The 21,973-nt window shown below is 41.5% G+C and overlaps 1 protein-coding gene across 1 annotated transcript in view; it reads right to left on the bottom strand.

Moving 5' to 3' along the window:
* macf1a (microtubule actin crosslinking factor 1a) overlaps nt 1-21,973 on the bottom strand; it is a 258,074-nt gene that overhangs the window by 92,915 nt on the left and 143,186 nt on the right. The window contains 17 exon segments of the mRNA XM_042506526.1: nt 674-7,249; nt 10,212-10,347; nt 10,957-11,048; nt 11,432-11,554; nt 11,738-11,836; nt 11,929-12,036; nt 12,321-12,404; nt 12,654-12,813; nt 12,998-13,191; nt 13,289-13,427; nt 13,515-13,693; nt 14,082-14,248; nt 14,589-14,772; nt 14,882-15,008; nt 15,811-15,965; nt 17,816-17,827; nt 19,465-19,617. Coding sequence (XP_042362460.1) covers nt 674-7,249; nt 10,212-10,347; nt 10,957-11,048; nt 11,432-11,554; nt 11,738-11,836; nt 11,929-12,036; nt 12,321-12,404; nt 12,654-12,813; nt 12,998-13,191; nt 13,289-13,427; nt 13,515-13,693; nt 14,082-14,248; nt 14,589-14,772; nt 14,882-15,008; nt 15,811-15,965; nt 17,816-17,827; nt 19,465-19,617 — 8,688 coding nt within the window.

Here is a 21,973-nt window from a genome sequence, read left to right as displayed (position 1 = left end):
CTTCTAATAATAATAATAATATCACAATATTTTTTAAGGTTCAATCCAGAATATATATCTCATTATTTTGAAATTTCCTGTTACTAGACTACTACACACTAAAGTACTACATAAACTACTGTTACAATAAAGTCAAATTGTTGACGTTAAGTTAAGTTAATATTGTTATACTGTTATAATGAAGTTAAATAAAGCAATGTTATGATAAAGTTAAATTAAGTATTGTTATAAAAAAGTCAAAGTACTCTTATAACAAAGTTCAAAAAGTATTATTACAATACATTTATATAAAGTATTGTTATAATAAAGTTAAAGAAAGTACTGTTCTAATAAGGTTAAATAAAGCACTGTTATAATTAAGGTACATAAAGTACTATTTAAGAAAGTTAAATAAAATAGTGTTAGAATAAAGTGGGTCCATCAAATGTGAGGATTTATTCACTGTGAGCAGCTGTCCAGTATATACAGTATATCAACAACAGTGCAAGTCAAAATGGTAAAAAATTTGACTACATAGTCAAAAATTACCTATAATTTATACTTGAAGTTCACAGTATGGTAATACTACACATCCAGCACGGAACATATATCATGTACAATCATCATATTGCCCACCCAATGCAGTTTTTTTTTTCAATGGCATTATATTATTTACATACGATCCACTTCTTACCTTGCCAGTTGTGGATGTCGTGTTTGAAACAATTCCTCGACTCCCTCTGACGTCATCCTCTCCCTCTCCCCAGCTCTCAGAGGCTGTATCGGACTCGAGGACTCCGTGTGATTCAGACTCAGTAGAAGCATCTTCTGAGGGGGAAGGTGTTGATTCTGGAGACTCCAGATGAAGCTGTTGGTCTTGTAAAGATTTGGATTCGGGGACATTGGTTCTATCAACTTCTGGTGGTTGGCGCCCTTTCTTCTTTTTACCTTTCCCTGCATTTTTATCTTGAGTGCCAGGAGCTGTGGGCTGGATGTCGGGTTTGCAAGTGACAGCCCTGAGAGCGCTGTCGTTGGATTCGTCAGTATTTGTGGTTTCTGAAAAGGATTCTTCTTTCCCAACAGATGAAGCCTCTGCCAATTCTTTGTGTTCCTCAATGTGAGAAATTGGTTGTTCAGACTGACGTATGTATGATGGCCTTGGTTGACTGGTCTCAGGTACTTTAGCATTAATCTCAGAGGTCTCCATTTCATTTGCCTTATCAACAACTGATGGTCCGCTGACATCACTGACCGACTGAGCATCAGTACGTCTGTCCTGTTCTGCTGAGTCATCTGAATCTGGTTTTGTAGTTTTCATGTCAGAATCCACTTTTTCATCAGTCTGTAACTTCTCAGTATCAGGCTCTGTTTTGTCCGCCTCTTTTGAAGTCTTGGACTTCTTATTTTTCTTTCTTCGTTTACTTTGCTGAGTTTCTTGAGGCTGGACTGATGGAGTGATCTCAGTGTCTTTTTGTTCGTTATCCTTTCCAAATATCTTGTTATCCTCTCTTGGCTTTGGAGAAACCTCCAATACTTTGGTCTCTGCGTCCTCCTTCACAGTAGGTTTCTCTACAGTTTTGTCTTTTTTGACCATTGTCAATTTCTTTTTGTCTTCTTTGACACTTGTCTTTTCCTCTGTCTCTTTTGGTGAACCTTTAGTTGTCTTGACTCCATCATGACTCTCCACTCCATCGGCTTCAGCTGGCAGATGTGCCTTTACTGTTGTACTTAAACTGTCCTTCTTCCCCACCTCCTTGCGCAGTGCCTGCAGCTCCTCGGCAGCCTGCTTCTCACTCACTCCTTTTTCAAACACCTTTTTGAGAATGCTCTCTTTGGCTTTCAGTATCAAGGCTGCTTTCTCCTCATCTGGGAGACTAGATTTTTGTTTCAATTCTTGCTCCGTCTTTGTCTTTACCTCCTGGGTGCTCTCTGGTTTTTCTGGTTGCTGAGAGACTGAAACCTTCTCTTCAACTTCCTTTTTCTGCCCGTCCTTTTTCATCTTCTCTGTCTTTTCACTTGTTTCTGTATCCTTTGATAATGCAATTTTTGATGCATCTTTCTCTGGCTCGATAGTATGTTCTTTCATTTTCAGAGGGGCTGGAACTGCCTCCTGTCCTTGTTTTACCAAATAATGTTTAGCCTGACTAGTCCTGTCAATCTTTGTCTCACTCTCTGCTTTGGGAGACTCTGAGGAAGCTGCCTGGGCAGAAATTTGTGATTTCTCAAATTTGTCTTGAGATGCAAGCTCATCTTTGACTACATCAGCAGTATGTTCTGAGGATTTCAAAGTGGCTGCAACTGCTGCCTGTCCTTGTTTTACCATGTAACTTTCAGCCTCAATTGTCTGATCAATGTTTGTCTCACTTTCTGCATTGGGAGACTCTGCGGAAAGTGCCTGATCTGAAATTTGTGATTTCTCGTATTTGTCTTGTGATGCAAGCTCATCTTTGAGTATAGTATGTTCTTCGAATTTCAGGGTGGCCGGGACTGTTTCCTGTTCTTGTTTTACCACAGAATTTTCTGCCACAATTGTGCTCTCAATCATTGCCTTTCTTGCTTGACTGGAAGACTCTGTGGAAGCTGCCTGGTCATGAATTTGTGATTTCTCGAGTTTTTCTGACGCAAGCTCATCTTTGACTACATCAGTGTCTTTACGCTGCCCTGCAGTATGAGTATCAGCTTGATCAATTTGTGATGGAAGTTTTATCTCTGGAGGATGCGTTTCTCTCTCATCTTCTTTACCCTTTCCATTCTTTTTATTCTTCCTCTTTTTCTTGCTTTTGCTTTCTGTCTCCTTGGCTGGAGAGGTCAATAACTGATCTGTCTTCTCAGCGTCAGTGCTGGATTTCATCTCAGTCTCTAACGGTTTCTCTTTCTTCACTTCTTTATCCTTCTCATGCACAACATCATCTCTCTCTGCTGCCGCAGCACTCTTTCTATCTTTTTCTTCTTCACTCAGTTTTGACACCTCAGTGCTGTCTTTGCTTCCTCTGTCATCTCTTGTCCCTTTTGCAGCAATTCCTCTCAGTTTCACATCTTCAGACACATCATAAACCACTGATGTACTCTCATCACTGGGTCTACCCTCCTTTTCCAAAACATTCACAGGATCCCTATCTGACTCTAAAACAGTAGCTCTTTTTGTGACCACTTCCTGTGTATCTTTGTTATCGTTATACACAATATCACTTCTGAAAACACCCCCCTTCTGTTTATCATCAGTCTCACTCACACCTTGACTCTCATCAAGCTTTTGGTTGGGAGGCTCTGATTTATTGATGTCTGTCTGTGGTACGATTTCTTCTATGGCTTCTTGAATTTTTTTCTCAACATTAGTAGCAAACTTACACAACAGGTCTATGGATTGATCTGGCTCAATTGAAGCCTTTTCTTCCACTGACACTGGTCCTTCTACTTTGTCCTCTTCTGTAGTAGTGTCAAACAACAGTGACTGATCTGATACAACAGATGTTGATGTCTTTCCATCGTCCTGTTTAATGCCTAAACCTTTCATTGATAGTGGAGATCTTGAGGGCCCCTCAGTGCTTAAGTCTGACCAGTTTGCTGGACTGTCTGAGCTTGTAACCGACATTATAACAGCAGACATGTATGTACCATTTGATGAGGCAACAGGTGTAGCGCTGCCTTCATCACTCTCCGTCTCCACAAAGGACAATTTCTCCTGAATCTCTGAAGCTACGTCATAGGAGATCAGTCCTTTTGAAATCGCATCATTGAGACTGGAGACACGTTGTCCAGTGGCAGGATCAACTAAGCCTCCTTTCAAAAACTGGTTGGTAGTTATTACCCTGACCATACTGTCTTCAACTAAACCTCTGTCACAGGCTTCAGGTAGCGGTAGTCTTTCTCCTGTGCTGATGTCAATGATCCCTCCACTGTCTGCTTGACTTTGAAGCAACCGCAACGCCGGAACTGGGTCAACTTGCTTTAATGCAACTGCCTCAGGAAGGGTCAATGTGTCTCTTGTTTGCTCATAAGGAACTCCTCTGAACGGTTTCACCTCCAAGAAGCGTTTGCCTGTTTCAATATCTATCTTACCCTGGCTTACGAGCTCTGAATAGGGCACAATGCGTGCAGTTTCAGGGTCAAGCACACCTTGTATTACAGTAGAAGAAGCCATAGCTTCGCTTGCAATATTCTCATCCAAAAGACCCTTAGAAACGGCCTCTGTCAATGTCAGTTTACATCCAGATTCAGGTTCTAAAATGGCTCCTGTAGATGCCTGTAAAACAGCTGCTTCTGGGTTGGATGAGGGGCTGACTTTTCCTTGGTAGACCCACTCTAGTTCCTCCAACCCAAGGGCAATGGAGCGATCAATTAGTCCTCTTTCTACAGCATCAGCAACTGACAGCCTCAGCCCTGAAGCATGATGGATTATACCACCTTCAGCCACCTGCTTAGCCAACACCTGATAAGCCTCCTCAGATTTGATAAAACCTTTCTGAATTGCTTGTTCCAGAGGAACCGGAGACTTGGACTCTGGGTCGATTACACCTTCCATCTGTAGCTGTAAACTGGCTTTAGTGAGGGCTGTTGGTGCATCTGTATTCTTTCCTTTGTATGCCTTCTCTAGTGCTACCAGTTCACCTCTTTGCTCCTCCTCAATCAGACCCAGGTTTGCTGCTAAAGTGACTGAGACTTTTTTATCCCTACGTAGGTCAACAATCCCCCCAGATGCCACCTGGGCTTCTAAAAGTCGAGCAGCGGTGCTGGGGTCGATTAAACCTGCCTGAGCTGCCTCCCTTACCCCACAGATCTGCTTTTTCTCTACATCCACAATCCCTGAAAGAGTTTTATCCGAATTCAGGACACTCCACATTACATCTTCATCTAGTAAACCCTCCTGCATGACATCCTCCATGCTAAGTGACTCACCGCTGCTGGCATCCAAGAAACCCCCAAACAAACCTGCCTGGGCCATTAATTTAACGGCTGTGTGACCTGGAAGGACACCTTGAGCTACGGCCTCATCTGGGAGCAGCTTTTCCCCTTCCTCTGTCATCAGACCTCCCTGTTTGAGCTCTAGGACTAACTTTGCCAATTCAGCATCCTCCCCTTTCTTCTCCAGTGCTGATTCAAGGGTATCCGTGTGAGGTTTAGCATGTGCTGAGTCAGTCTCTGTTATTGGCACCTTTGGTTTGATGTTTTCTGTTTCTTTCCGGGAATGCTTTATATCTTTTCTATCATCAGACGGTGTTACTATAACATCTTCATTTGCTTTTGCTCCTTGTGAGATGGGTTCTTTTAGAGTTTTGACTGAGACTGTAGCTGTTTTTATGTCTGCTATTGTGGTTGTACTTTTGGTGTCCTGATCACCATTATCCAAAGTAGTTTTATCAGAGATGAGCAGAGACTGCGCTGATTTAACATCTTCATCTGCTTTTGCTCCCATTGGGATGGGTTCTTTCAAAGTTTTGAGTGGGGCCATAGCTGTTTTTCTATCTACTGGTGTGGTTATACTTTTAGTCTGCTGACCACCAATATCTCTGGGTTTGGATTGAGGAACTACCTGCTCATCTGGGCCTTTTGTTAATTCCTCTTCAAGAGTTTTATCTGAAGCCATAAAACTTTCAAGATTGACTGAACCAATATCTGGAACTGCTACTGATGGTTTGTGCAGCAATTTGTTGTCATTTCCTTCATCATACTTTTCTCCTGTACTGCCTGTACCATTAATCTCTCGTTCTTTGCTTGGTGCGACTACACTGGAACTTTCTACCTCCAAACTGAATTCTTTTACCATTTGGACCTCCCTCTGCTGATCTGCGGTCAAAGAGCTTTGTGGCTCAACCTCACTTCCATAAACAAAGTCTCCAGCAACCAGTTTAGTAGCTTTGACCAACTTCACCAACTCAGGGTCAAGCAACACCAGGCGTTTTCCAGAATGAGCATCCACATAGCTGTGAGTCATGAGGTGAAACAGCAGCTTGTGTTTTGCTTGTTCTTCAGGACTGATTTCATGTGGTGTAGGGTCCCAGACAAGGCCTGATGGAGATGATGAAGGCGGCGGAGAGGATGGAGGTGGAGAGGAGCTGGAGGAACCCCAGCTCAAGCGGTTTAGAGATGGGGTCCCTGACTGGTTCATGTTAGGGAGAACATCTGGGATGTGAATGTCCTTGAGAAGACTGACTACACTGGGATCAAGGGCCACTTCGGCAGCCTGGTTCAAGGGAAGCACTTGGAAAGTTTCTGGATTGTACAGAGCCCCAACGGCATGTCGCTGTCTTAAGATGTTCCTTGATAGCTCTCCTGAGATCACTCCTTGCTGGAGAGCCTCAACAATTGGCAGGACCTCTCCAGATTCAGGCCAGATTATTCCCATGAAAGTCCAAAGGGACTCAAGGACCAACAGAGCCAAACGTGGAGATAGAAGATCCCTGCAAATGCTCTCTTCCAAATCAAGGCGTTCCCCGCTGAAAGGGTCTAGAATTCCCCCATTTTGCAGCTGTCGTGCTAACATGGCACAAGCCAGATCCTGGTCCATGAGCCCGTGACGAACAGCCTCATCAATTGTCAGGCGGTGGCCAGAACGTGGGTCTGCAATACCACCGGCAAAGAGCTGAGCTTCAAGAAGTCGTACAGTAACTTTTCGATCGATCAGGCCTTCCTGGACTGCACGGAAGATGCCAACTTTTCTTCCAGACTTCAGACAGACAGTTCCTCCAGGTTGCTGTTTGACCGGTAAGAGGAGACCTGAGTCATCGTTGAGGACACAGCGCTGCTGCAGCTCATACAGGTTTAATTTTTCAGCTGTGTTTGGATCAATCAGCTCTCTATGTTGCTGCCTGGACTGAAGTTTGGTGATGATTCTGGGAGTCAAAAGTTTCTTGTCGTCTGCTTGCTCCAAACTCATAAGTTCTTCCGCTGAGTTTCTCAGGCCTCCAGTGTTCATCTGGAGCTCTAAAATGCGAAGTCCAACCTCCTCTCTGATGAGCCCAAACTCCATGGCCATAGCTACTGGTAACACATTTTGTTGTTGGTCATCTGTAGTATTTTCCACCAAAAGCAAGGCGCTCTCCAGCTCAGAAAGGGACTGTCTGGTATGGATGTCAATCAGGCCTTGAGCTAGACCTTGTTCCAGTGAAAGATTGACAGGGGAGTCAGGCTGGAGGAGCCCACCCATAATGAGCTGGACCTCCAGTAGCACATGGCAGGTGTCTTGGTCAATAAGACCACGTTGGGCTGCTTGGAATACTGGGAATGTTTCCACTGTTCCCAGATCAATGACTCCAGCAATGGCAATTTGGTTCTAGAAAAACAAGAAAACATAATCCCAGTTGACATTCATTCAGGCAAAATTAAAAATCAATGTGGTTAAGCCAGTAAATGTATTATGTTACTATGTTATCATGTCAAACTGTTACAGCATATTATGGGCAGAATAAGATGGTAGAATCAGAAAAAGAAGAACCCACAGTCTTAGCCACAAAAAATATCATAATGAATTTAAGTTAAAAAAAAAAGGTTTTTTGTTGACATGTTACTTATTGTAACATGTTATGAATTTGATTGTTTCTTTTTCATATTTCTACATTTCTTTGATATTAAAAAGAGCTTACTTACCACTACTATTCTAAAACAAGCACTAAGCATGCAAGACAGCAACTAGTAACACAAAATGCAGAGAAAGACTTAGATAAAGGTAAGAAAAGGTCCAAAAGAACACAGAAGTATTCAGAAAAGTGGAGAATAAAATTTCTAGTGAGAAAAAACTTACAGGCAACGGTAAGAGAGAAAGCGAGCGCTACTTACCGTACGGGCTCGTCCCGTGGCACACACACTATTGGGCCAGCTTATGACTCGGCAGAGCGAGGCGCGACAGGTGAAAGCTGGTTGTTAGCATTCTGCATGCCACTCTTCATTCTGACTTCTAACACTGACCTGACACTAATTAGTCCCATTGACCTTTAAATTTCAAACTTAGAAAATTAACTATGACAGAAACGGACAAGGGGCGGGCTGAATGTATTTGATAAAATGTCATGATAAATTGCAGATTATTGTCCTGCAAATAAACCATGAATCAAAGGATTGTAATCACTCTTTATCACTGGCAAAGCACTGACGGTTGATTGATTCTGTCTTGTGAAACACAATATGATGTCCACCTAAACTTACTGAAACGTAAACTAAACTGATCTGCAGATTGAGTATGTTTATTAATGTCCTGTTTTTTTTTTCATCCCTCATTCTGATCCTTGGCTCAGAGCTCAGATGTCCACAATTCTCCTTTGGCTGCTGTTAGTGGTTTTCAAGCAAAATGCTGGTTTAAAGTTCACACATTAATAGTATGCATTAGAACAGACACAAAAATTCTCATTCACACACACACACTTGTGATCTGGACACAACATGCTCAAATGGTGAAGTGTTTTTTTTGCATAGCTGGCCTCTGGTGCACTTACACTCTAAACCTCTCAAAGTGACTTTTCTATGTTTCAGTATTTTTCTAGTCACATAAAAGTTCACTGTAAAAACATACAACATTCACATATTAGCTGTCAATGCATTAAAATTATAATCAAGGATCCCTTGAAACCTGAAATTCACACACACATTCAATCCTTTGCTGATCAGTGCCCGAGGATTGGGTGGTATCAAGGTATTACAGTACAAAAGTGACTGATGATGATTTCCAATACTGTCAAAAGTACAGACACTTCTCTCTATAAAACTGTAACAGAGATGCTGTATTAAGGGGATGTAGTGCACAGCACGCACCACAAGAGGTCAGTCTCTACTCGTGAAACAGCCAGCTGAGCTGAGAAAGATGGTGACTGCAAGTGGTGGGGATAAGGTTTTCTTATAAAGTTTTGAAGTTTAAACAGGTTCAACAGGCCGTTCAGTGTGACAGCAGTATTCACACAATAAAGTTAACAAGCTAACTGCGCTAACGATAGATCACAAATGTGCAACATTTTTTTCTGCAAACCTCCTCCTTGCTGCTGTGTTGTGTCCGCAACTGTCTGCACCAAAAAGTAGTGTGAAAGTCAAGAGCACTCACGCTACAGCAAAAATGGGGACCAAAAGTCCCCAGAAGTACAGTGCACAGCACTCTGACGAGAAGCAAAAAAAGCTCAACTTGAAGCAATCTCAATTGACTGAGGGGTCTACCAGATTTAATGTCAAACTTTCATGGGGCAGCCCTACTTTTTTTCATTGTTTTGTTTTATTTTACAAAAATATGTCATGTGTCATACCCAGGTAAAATGTCAGGAAGGTATGAAGGGTTGGAAAATTAGGTACCACCCAAGCCTACAATGCACTGTACTGCATGTGCCAGGAGAGTAGCAATTTTTTGACCAAGTGAGAGCTGACTGTAAACATGTGACTTGTCGACTGTACATGTATACATGGTAGTGAAAAAAAATAGAAATGTAATGTGTTGACTTTATGCAGTGGCATTATTTTACCACGACATAAAAAAAGGTAGCATGATAACATTTTCTAGCAACAGAAATGACGGTGAGCTCTGAAGGTGCATCTATTTTGTAACTGAATGTTTCTAATTATTGATCTACATAAAGCACTGCTAAATGCTAACATGACTTGGGCAGCGCTGCTCTAGTGCGGCACCACTAAGGCCATGGATTAACCATGTTAGCAGTTCAGCAGATGTGTTTTCTGGTGACAATGATGATGATGAAGGTGACATAACTAGGGTGGGGATCGTTAATGAAATGACCGCAGGCTTTTATGAGAATGTGAAAGTTGATCACTTCATGCTAAGGCCCAATTCAGACAGTGTCATCCTTCTGTGCCCACACTTTCACTAAAAAGTGGGCTGCACACATTTTATGACAAAGACAGCAGCATATTTTAGACTCTCAAATTATTCTGTTGTTTGTAACTTCTTCTTGAATAACAAAGAAGGAGGCCAAACTGAGGTGCCAAAAATAGAAAATCATATTTTTAGATCATAAGACACGTCTGAAAAGGGTCTGTGATGTTGTTAAACCAAACCAAGTCATTGAGTGAGAATCGTCGTGAATGGTGGTGATTTTTGTCAAAAATGCACACTCCGTGAACACACAACATGCAGCACAACACACGCGCTCTTTGCTGGCCCACACGTGAACTCACATTTAGCTCGCAAGCGTATTCAAAGCGACATTTTCACAATTACATTTTGACAAGCTTGCAAAGTACATTTTTGTCGCAAATCTGCAGCAGCCCCTCTTCGTCTCCGTCCCTCCCTCCAACCAATCTACCTTTCTCTCCTCCTCTTTGGCCAGTTGCTGCTCCAGCTGCTGCAGCTGCTGGGTGGAACTGTCACACAGCTGATTGTAGGTGGCTGTCAGCTGGTCCAGCTGAGCCTCAACATGAGCACGCTCTTCTGGGGATAATCTGGAGAGGACACAGGGGAGAGGGTTAGAGCAGGTGAGTGTTTAAAGTGTCTGAGTAATGATGTTATGTAGTTTTTCTACAGTGGGTTTGATACATTTTCAATGGTTTTTAGGTTGGGGATATTTCCAGACCCGAAAATGCATGGGTTTCATGCAGGCGTGTTGGAAAATATCTTGAAAAAGAAGCTCGTACACTCTGATCTTGCTTAGCATCACAATTTATTGATTAAGGTCTTGACAAAATGTATGTGGGGACCGAAATGTTAGTATAATCAATACGTTGTGATGCCTAGCAAGAGTATTGTGTGAGATCTTGAGTGAGAAGTTATTTTTTCCCCAAAAAGTGTGAATAATTTGCATCACAGAATAACCATAGAAAAAAAGAACATCAGAAAAAAAGTTCAACAAGCTCAAAAATATATTGTGGTAAATGCATATTACTGCACAGCTTTCTATCTGAAACAGTCCGTTGATGTTCCACACCTTTCCTCAAAGTTTCATCCAATTTACCAACATTCCCAAACTGGAAAAAACCTCTTAAAGTATGTGTAATGAGCATGTTTGGGAAGTATGTGCAACGTGTGTGTCCCTGCATGTGATGTAAACTTACTTGCTGGCTTGTTTTGACAGCAGGAAGACCTGAGTGCTCCGGATGGCTTCAGCCACTTCATCTTTCTTTGCTGCCAGCTGTTCACTGATGGCCTTCAGAGGAACACACATGCATGATGAGCTCAGTACACCAAAACCACCGTCAGCTACCAGTTCAATGATTGAATTAAACAGGAAAGTCATGTAATTTCTGAGGAATCATAATACTTTTACATATATTTACACACATAATATGAGATGTGAGCTGCACAGAACAAGCAGCCCAGTCTATTACTATAAACTACTTTGATTAAAAATGCCTTTCTCAAAGGTAACTTGTCTTTAGTATAGAGCTGCACAATTATGACCAAGTGTTTTTATGTAGCTGATTGTGTTCATTTAATTGTGGAAAGCCAAAATTGTGATCAAGATTAAAATTTAATTAATTGTGCAACCTTGCTGTGCTGTGAACAAAAGATATTAGATTTCTATTGTACCTGTTGAGCAGCAAGTGAAGACTCAGCGTTTGGGCCACCAGTCCGTCCCTGGAGCCCTTTGACCCAGCCCAGCAGGTCTGACACCTGCCCCACTCTGGCCTGCTTCTCTTCCTCCACCTCTTTCTGCAAAGATACACAGATAAATATGAATTTTTTTAACCTATTTGAGCAATTATTTATCAATAAAATTTTTTTTTTTTCTGAAAGTCAAATATACAGAAATTATTCTCACTGACGGTACAGTGATGAAAACTAGCCACAAATTCAAATTTCAAGCACGCGAATGAAAGTAAAACCAAGTCTCACCTCTTCTTCTTCTAGTCTTCTCAGAGCATCACTGATGTATTTTACATGTTGGGTTGTCAAAGTAACCAAGGCTGTGTATCGTGTGCGCAAGTCCATAAACTGTAGAAATAAACCCAGAAACAATTACAAGACTTCAATGATGAAGTGCATGTCGTAGATAATCAAAAGAGTAAACCCGACTCTATCGTTACCTCCTGAGTGATGGCGTCAGACGAAGAGTGCATCCTCCTCCTCTTGACTGGTGATTTGTGTGTAGATTCTACAAAGGCTCTGTAGGTCATCAGCTGCAGCTCGTAATCCTGCACAGAACAGTCATGGTCGGACACAAGTGAGTAAAATATCAGACTTGTGCAATCTTAATACTGGAAAGTATTCTGGAAAATGTCATACTGGTTTGTAAACTGACATTTATCAGAGGCATTTATCATGTATTCTTGATTGATTGCAGTACAACACAATGCAGTGACTAACATATTATGGGCAAACATAGTGAAACAGCATCACACTAACTTAAATGTAAAAACATTCAAAACAGTTTCACATATTTGACACACTGTATATAAAAACAGAAACAGTGTCTTACCTTCACTGAGGTGCAGTACTGTTTGGAGTGAGTCTGGCACTCGTCTAATTTGGTCTGGTTCTGTTCAATCTCAGCTACTAATGCCTAAAGAAGAGAATCAGCCAAAAATATGACATATCATTCATACAAATGTATCAGATAAAATGTATAGGTGTCATTTTGTTTTTCTCTTATTTTCCTTTTACAGAATATTGATGCAAACCAACATTTCTATCACAAATGGACGCAATCATTCCTGAGCCTCTGCAGCACTTTATTATTGCCCTTCCAAGTAACCATCCATTCAGTGATAATAATCTACTGATCAAAATCAATGACACTAGTGTTACTAACCGTCTGCTGGGCCAGTTGTTCAGACAGCGCTTTGCTGTCCGTCTGTCCTGGTTGTGTGTTTTCTTGTCTTTCTGTCGTCTCTTCGATCCATTTGATCAGAGCAGAATGACCGTCTCTGTACTGCTGCAGGGCCGAGCCCAGAGCATCCAGTTCCGTTCGTCTGCAATAAAACACGGAAAGACTGTCAGATCATTCAACAGACAGAGTCAGAGTTGATTGGATAAAAAACTTATTACGTGCAGCTCACATCACACTTACGCCTCGCTTCCAGAAGGGATTCCCAGTACGTGTTTTTAAGCTACACTCCCTCAAAAGTTTATCTAAGTTTCCCCCATCCTGCTCACCGTGTCTCCATCTGTCTCTTGACTCCGGTCCACCTCTCTGTCATCTGATTGGCTTTCTCCTGGTAGCGTTCCAGCTCGGGGCTGCGATCTGGGTGGAGCCTGCTGAGCTGAGATCCCGCCTCTTTGGCTTTACCAACCTCCGACTGCAGAGACTGGAAGATGCCCTCGTGCTCGATGAGCTCGGTTTGCCACTTCTGAAGAGAGATCAAATGTAGAAGATGCAGAACAAAGGTTTGAGATAAATAGTTTCACAACATGAAGCATGAGTTTATGTGACAAAGTGTCCTTTACCCCTAGTTGATCTCTGAGGTTCTGAATGGCTGTCGTGTCGGCCGGAACGATGTCCTCTTCACTTAGTCTGCTCTCGTTTTTCCTGACCACGCTCTCCGCTTCATCCAGGCTGCGCATCAGGATGTCTACTGTTTTTAACCTTGGGAGGTAAAGACGTTTTGTAAGTAAAACATTCACTTATATTTCAGAGTTTACCAATAAAAAAAGAGGTAAAAAGCTCACTGACTTTTCTAAGTAGACGGACGAGAGGTTGTGCAGTTTGTCTGTCTTCTCCACGGCCTGATTGAGTTCAGCCCGGAGGACGGGAACGCTGGAGGATGACGGCTTCTCCTCGAAGAAAGTGACACAGCGCCGAGAAACGTCACCCAAACTGGAGCGCAGGGCGTCCAACTCCGACTGCAGCTTCTGGAAAAGGATGTGATTTTAGGTAAGCCGTAAAAATGGAGTAAAAAATGAGGGGGGCGGAGGGTTCGGCCAAGTGATGCTCTGATGACCAAACTATAATTCAAAAAAGTAAGATTGCCAGTTGGTCTAACAACAGACTTACATGTGTTTTTTATAAAATCAGGGTGATTCATTTCCTGTCACTGAAAAACTAATACCCTCTACTTGTGGTGCCACTTCTTTTCATGACAACTTTATAGTTTCCTTTTTATCCCAAAAAAACATTTTAAACTCTCTAGTCAATATTCAAAACATGTTTTTAAAGAAACCTTAACTGATAAAGCTCAATATTAACTTAATTAAAATGTGTTATTGCCTGTTGCAACCAGCAGATGGGGCTCAGACTGACCTCTTGCTCTGCTATCGGGACAGTGTTGTCAGCACTGTCACCTGAACGCCGGCTGGAGAGCGGAGTCTCGATTCCCCTCATCAGTCTCTTCTCTGCGTCATTAAGACGAAGGGTGATGTTCTGCAGCTCCGACAGGTACGACCGAGAGACCGACTCGTCCTTCTCCACTGCAGAGAGAAAGAAGACAGAAATGAGGAAGGAAGAGTTACTTTTGGCATGAACACTGTAACTACTCACTTTTAAACTCAGTGTTCAGAGGTGACAAACTGATCTTCTCATGAAAATGTGTTGTTTCTATATACAGATTGAGACTGCAAAGTTCTGAATGCTGCCCTGTTTGATAAAACTACTTTCTCAAAAAGTTGCTAGTGAACCTTGGAGATTCATCTGCCTGACACAAATAAGTTCACAATTTGGTATCACCAGGTGGTAAATTTAGTTGCCGATCTAAGTGTTTAGGAGGTGTGTGTGTGTGTGTGTGCGTCCATGAGGGCATATTTGTCTCACCGGTCTTCATGTTGAGCAGCAGGTCTTGGCAGTGCTGCTGGGCTTGCTGAACGTCCTTCTCCAGCTCCCGTCTTTCACCCGGTGTGAAGAAGGAGCTCTCTTTGCTGTCAGACAGGAAGTCAGTCAACTGGGACTCCAGGTGATCCAGAACCTGCTGCCTCTCTGACGGAGACTGACAGCGAACCTGACAGGTGAGACACAAAGGGGACAAGGTCAGAGACATAGCAGCAGAGGACAGAGACAGAGCAGAGAAGAAGAGGAGGAAAGACAACAGACAAAAATAAGGGTCTCACAGTGTCCAGGTCCCATCCAGAGACCGTCCTGATGTCTTTGAGCAGGTAGTGCCAGGACACAACACTCTTCATGTTCACGTGCAGCTGATGCCATAGAGACATGACCTTCTGGTACAGCTGCTCCGCCCTGTAAACACGCAGAAAAGTGTTAAGTCAGAGTTTTGATTCTGAAATGAGGTGTCAACTATTTAGAAAAAGTGACTTTACAAATACAAACTACTGGCAAAATACCACCATACTATATATTATTTATCATTACTACTACTTATCTACTGTACCAATACATTAAGACATTTTCGTAAACTATTCTAAAATATTGAATGGAACTCTGAAAATTTTAGGTTTTGTTTCTGTTCACATATATTTTAGAAAAATAGGAAAATTTATTGTCAATTCTCACTTTTGAAATTACAAACCTGTATTTTTGTAGTTAATGTGTACGTCAAGGAATGAAAATTCATACTCTCCAGTTCCATTTTACTTCCCATTTTCTTACATGTGAGAATATGGACACCAGCCGCTCACCAAAAACATCCACAATATATCAGTGACTTTACAAACATCAACAGTGCATGGTCACACATGCGGAAAATGAACACTGGCGAATATACTGCTCATATGAACTTTAAATCAGTGAGAGCGAAGGGGAGAGAAGACAACATCTGCTTTCAGTGGCAAAGCAAATTCGCATTTTTCCATCTTTCCACCATCCCATCTCTCCATCATCACATTACATTTATTGAAATATATTATTATTGTATTATATGATGTTAAAAAGATAATTTCTCCGTATTATCAAATTACATATATCTGTCTGTACAGTATAGCGCTATATTGTAATTAAAAAAATTTGGTTTAGTAGGTTCAGTTGTTTACTTTCACAACAACACTAATTGCGCTCCACATTAAGTCTCATGTTTGTGTCTCACCTGCTGGCTGTGTCCATGGCCTCCTGGTTCGGAGGAGGGACGGTGAAACACACCGAGGGGACCATGGCCTCATTCCCGGTCGTACTGATCACCTTCCACTTGGTCCTCTGAGAGTTGTCCTCCAGCACACACTCCTCACCTCGGCTTATTGTGATCTGAGAGGAGGAGGAGAGCGGGATGGATGCAGAAACAGGAAAAACAGGGGAGAGGATAGTAGGGAAAAAAAGAGGGAATGTGGGTTATGGAAAGACAGATGTTGGGAATGACAAAGAGAGAAAGAAGGAACAGATGAAAGTTGGGAGTGACGATGTGGAGAAGAAGAACAGATGAAAAAAACATGACAAAAAAGATGAAAAAGCAAGAGAAAATGAAAAGACAGGAAGGATTATGATGGTTGAAAAGAAAAGATGATGGAGGTTAGAAACAGGATGGGTGGATGAGAGGTTATATGAAAGAGAGAAAGAATCGGGGAGGAAATTGGTGAAAACATGTAAACAAAAAACTGATAACAACAAACTCATAATGCAACACAAAATGCAAACATCCATGATTTTCATGATGTTAGCAGAAGCCCTAAAATGGTGTGGCATTAGAGACCTCGACACATGAACGATGCCATGTGAACTGAGAGCCGCTTTGCACATCTAAACATAAAGCTTTTATTGTGAAAGCAGCAAATATCCTCCAAACTCAAACTGATAGTTTAGTGTGTTAACTAAAACCTGGACTGGGCTTCATGAATTCACCAACAAGGTAAAAGCAGTACTGACATGGTGATTTAAAGAAACCCAGTACAGGACAAAACCAAGCATTTGGGATTAGAAGTTTCAGTTTTAATATAAAAACAAAGCAAAGCCATGACTGAGAGGAAGAGTTTTCGGGCTGCGCATAAAAAGACTACCGCTGTACTGCCTCCCACACCCACCACCCTCTCTCACCCTTTCCCTGCACACACACACATCATCACTACATCAATAATGCAGAGCTATGCACATACAGTAAATACATGAAATGTAAATTCAAGCTTAGAGCTGTGACTTGTTACTGTCTGACTGACTGAATGAGCCTCGAAGGCAGGAAGGTGTTAAATTCAGTTCAGTTCAGCTCACTGATTGCCACCTGCCCTCATCAACGCTGATGCTGGTACCAAAATATTGATTCACTCTTGTGCGGTCAGTACGAAAGTATCAGTAGGTACATTAGTAAACAAAGTGAACTGTGAACAAGCAGAGATAAAACACAGTTTTGGTGCCTCTTTCTACTGTCTAAATTTCATTTTTGCATCATCTTTGGGTGGGGTACATTTTACATTTTAAAGTACAAAGACATTTTCTACTTTATTTTTTTTTTGTTAACCTCAAGTTTAGTGAGAGCTGTTTTGTGTTTGTCCTAAAAACAGATTTCTTCTATCTAGTGCCACTAAGATAGGACTGAGCAATATGTAGAAAATTAAACATCACAATATTTTTGTAAGAATAACTAAATATTGATAATGCAACAATAGAGTTGACTGTTGCTGTGCTTTCCAAAATACTTACACAATGAGACTTTTGATAAATAAGTATCAATAGTGTGGATATAATGACTAAAAGCAATTTCAAGCACAGATTTCTGTCCATCCCTAAATTTAGGCAGATTTCTGCTCCGTTTGACCACTGAAATCCTTTGTTCCAGCTGATATTTCCAGGCCATAGCTAGTTTGCTTTTTGTTTGCTACAACTGGGATACAATGATTGGATTAGGCCCATTTTCCAATTTCAATTTTTTGTTTCAGGTTAGAAAATCCAATCAATGGAAGGTACAAAGGCCTAGTTTATGCACTCCTACTGTTCAACGTATTTACCTCAAAGAGACCAAACCAGGTATCGAACTCACAGTGACCTCACGTCACATGACTGACCGTGACACCAGACATCAGCGGATAAGAGAGGAGCAACCAGGGCAGTGCGGTGTGTGTGCAGTGTAAGAATCTGAGGTGAGAGAGGGAGAATATAGGCAGCTATACCTGGACGTTTGTCTTGCCAGCCCAGCCGACAGACGAGAGGAAGGGGAGAGGATGAGGAGGAGGAAGAAGAGGAGCAGGAAGAGGAGGAGGAGGAGGAGGGAGTGAGAAGGGAAAGGCAAAAAAAGGTACATGAGGGTATGGAGAGAGAGGAGGAGACACAGGAAAGTGAAGGAGAGAAAGATTACTTTTGGTCACGTTTGTCCAGAGGTTTGGTGAAAATCAGCACACTGTTTTTAGCTCTGCAGCATCTTTCTTTCTCTCTTTTTTTTAGATCAGTGATGCGGGAGGTAGAAGACCAAACCACCTCCCTCCTTCACCTGGATACAACACCTCACATACAGTATGCTTCAATGAACTAACTGACCCCGAGGAATCCAAAACTAAAAATAGCAGCAGAAGGGGCTGCAGCACGGAGTGCTCGACGCTGGTTTTCAACTGAGCCCACAACGAGGGATGAGACAGATTTATAATTTATCGACTTTTAGATTCCCTGAGGACATCACAGCTGAGAGAGGAAGAGAGAGAGACTTCACTTGTTTCTGTGCATGTTATATAAAAGTGGCACTTACGGGAAATCAATGCACACATTCAACTTCAAAGTGGCTATTTTGGAGCTTTTACAAAGATTTAGTTACATAAAATCTGAAGAGAAAAACGATAAAAGATCATCTTTTGTGAGAATTATGTCAGTGATAAATTCTGGATTATAATCATTATGCCCTTTTCAGCTTCCAAACTGCTTTTTGTACTTGCCAGTTAAAATGAGGTGGAAACAGTTGGAGAAAAAAAGTCCACTGCTGTAGTCTATTCATCAATTTGGACCACCTAGGCTGAGAAAAGAGTTTGCGTAGACGTGCTCATCAATCTCAAGACAAAAAAAACTCGATTTCACAGCATGGAGGAAGGAGCTAAAATAGAGCAGCCACAACGTGGAGTGTAGAGGGGGCTCGGAGAGGAAGTGCAGGGCAGAGAGGAGGCAGTTTGTGGTGAGGGTCAAAACAACAGAGAGGTGAGGTCAGTGGCGAGCTGGTACTGCTTATATACATGACTTATCAAAACCTTGTCCGGGTAGTCAAAGGGTTCTTTATATTCATTAAACCTTTGAAACCTGGAGTGAACTGTTTCAATTTCTTTCAACAATAGGGGGGAAAAGACAATTAGCAACTTGGTAAGAAATGTTCCACAAACTTTGAGATATTAGTAGACTGATAAAAATATGTTTTTTTTTAAAAAAAAAAAGGAAAAAATGCTAGGTGGGGAAAAAGCTAGGGGAAATTACTACATCTATATTTATTAATACCAAAATAACATATTTTCATTATTGTCAAAGAAAATTCTTATTATTATTTTTTAACTTTCTTTTTTGTACAAATTTTTCTTTTCTTTTTTTGCCAATTTCATGGTCATTTTTGGATAATTTCCTCTTATTCTTTGCCTTCTTCCCATATTTTTGACAGAATTTAAGGCAATTTGCTCAGGTTTGAAAGGGTTAACACAGGTATGTGAGAGCTAAAATGGGAAAAGTAAGCTCTTACTTTAGCTCAACTAGATTAACACATCTCCAGAAAGACAAACTTGCAGTAACTTTTTTCTGAGTGAAAGAAAACACCCACATGTTTGTGTAGTAGAACATATGGCGGGTCCCATACCTCTATCTGTCTGTAGTCACAGATGGCTCTGATGGGTGTCGTAGCTCCCAGGGTGCTCTCTGCGTTGCGAGGGCGGAGCTGCACCACCGTCTTGGCCCGGCCCACCAGGCTCGCCACCGTGCTGCGGTACTCAATCAGCTGCTCCTTCTCCTCCTACAGGACACAAAAAACCATTCAAACCGTCAGTCAGCTCATTTTGTAGTTAGTCACATGGTAATAAATCAGTTATATATGTCAGAAACTGTTTCAAGAATCCAATAGTTCTTCAGACGCTACTAAAAATCCCAAATATCAACCTCAAAACTTGTAGTCGTAAGAAATATAAAGATCTTCAATCAAAGACCTGAGTTGGTTTGGAAAGCGCAATCCACAATTGACAGATATTGATATATAACTTTTCATAGTGGCCGACATTGGATTCACTCTTCGTGATTTTTAACCATTCCCTAACATATTCTGATCGTGGTGCCATTGAAAAAAAAGGTTTGTTCACTAAACTTTAGATGTCCTTGATCCAGGATGAATCCAGGGTAACACAAACTGTTACAGTGGCTTAAAATATGTCATTAACTTTGTTGAGTCACACACAAATTAAGACGAGAAATAAAATATAGAGCAGTGTGTGTGGTATAAGTGGAAATATCTAATTAACAATGACACAGCTATAAATTTCCACCACATTCTCATGATGGGTCCAGAGGAAAAGTCACAGAGTCACCAGAGTCATTAGACTTCTTCCTCTGGGGACATTGAGCGTTTAGAAAACATTTCATGGAAATCCATAAAATAGTTGCCGAGACATTTCAGGTTGAACCAAAGTGTTGGGCCCACTGAACATTACATCCCGGACTAAAAATATCACTCTTTATATTCTTTAAAGTCTAACTTTTACACCACAAGCCTCTGTCCAAATCATGCTGCAGGGCTGCAGGGGGAGAGTGAGAATTTTTAAAAAATGTTAATCTGAAAAAATATCATCATGCATAAATACTTATACTACAATCAGTTCAGTAAACATGTAAATGCAAGTTTGCTAAACAAAGATAACAGATTGTTCTTTTCAATGCAGATGTTAACTGTAAACTGTCCTAAACAAATGCAATCGTGCTCACATTTAAGTTTGTTCACTTCGTTTCGACCTAAAATGTTTTGCACTGATCAGGGGGGATAAAAAAAATATTTCAAACAAGGAACATTACTGAAAAAGTTTGAGGACCACTGCATTAATCTAATACTTCCTGTTAGAGTATCCTGCAGGTCATACAAAGTATGATGAGCTTTTTAGGCTGTAGCCCCTGAGATGAGTGGACTTCATGACTCGGCTGCTTGTGTTAGGCTGGGCACTAACCATTAAACATTTAAAAGGTGAGCTCGTCACCCTGACAGGTAGAATTAGATCTAATTTCTGTCTCGCCCTCAGCAGAGAGCGCCATTAAGGATTCATTACGGAGAGACAAAAACACAGAGACAGGTGCAGAAAGACGGAGATGAATTGAGGGAGAGGAAGACACAGTGAGAGAGGGAAGATGAGAGTCTCCGTCAGTGTAAATAACTTTATATATTACACTTCCAAAATGAATTTCACACTGAGATGGCATTCGCTGCAGTCAGCAGCTACTGTAACAGTCAGATGACAAGCTCGGAGAAACAATTAACACAAAGATAAATTATAATATTACATAACCATCAGCATGAGAACAATTTGATTATCAGAGAAGCTTTAATAAGCTCTCTGGTCCATGAAATGAGTCAGTTTAGATGTGACACTATAATTACATTCAGGGGGCACTTACAGAGATGTGCTCATGAAATCTAAGCATTTATGAAGAAGTAGTTTAATATTAGTAAACGGAATTGGAAAAACAAACGAGTGCAAACAGCATCTTCTAAGCTCTTATCTCTGCCTGAAAGAGGCTGAAAATGCTGATTTAATATCCTTCCTTCAGCTTTTATGAGAGTCAAACAAAAGGTCCAGCTATTTGTTTTGTGTGTACAGTCTCAGCTTCAGTGAGACATGGAGCACAGCAAGCTGGAAACACACACTCACAAACAGAATCCAGATGCAAACACAAATACACGTAAACACGGTTAGATAGCATGTGAATATAGACACACAGTGCTGGCTGCACACAGACGTGTGAGAGAGCTGCTGTTTATGACACACCTCTTTATGAGAGGATCCGCTCAGCGCTCAGGCCTGTGGAGCGTTGCCCATACTAACTCTGCCATCTGCTTGAAGTCAGACGTGTGTGTGTGTGTGTGTGTGTGTGTGTGTGTGTGTGTTTGTATGGAAAGTGTGCAAGGTAGGTGTGAAGATGGCAGTCTCACAAATGTGCCACAGGGGGGATGATTCAGCGAAGGCCATCTCTAACAGATTATTTCACCGTTTCATGTGGCGTGCTGCAACTTCCTGAAGCTCAGCACATCGCTAATGAGGGCACTGATAGGAGAACACTTCAGATACTGTTGCTGTCTATTGATCGTGTGCTTTTAGACAGCTGGAATTCGG

This window comes from Plectropomus leopardus, chromosome 18 (genome assembly GCF_008729295.1).
Source record: "Plectropomus leopardus isolate mb chromosome 18, YSFRI_Pleo_2.0, whole genome shotgun sequence".
Classification (NCBI taxonomy): domain Eukaryota; kingdom Metazoa; phylum Chordata; class Actinopteri; order Perciformes; family Serranidae; genus Plectropomus; species Plectropomus leopardus.
Note: the sequence above shows the minus strand (reverse complement) of the source record. Positions and strands in the feature narration are given on the sequence as shown.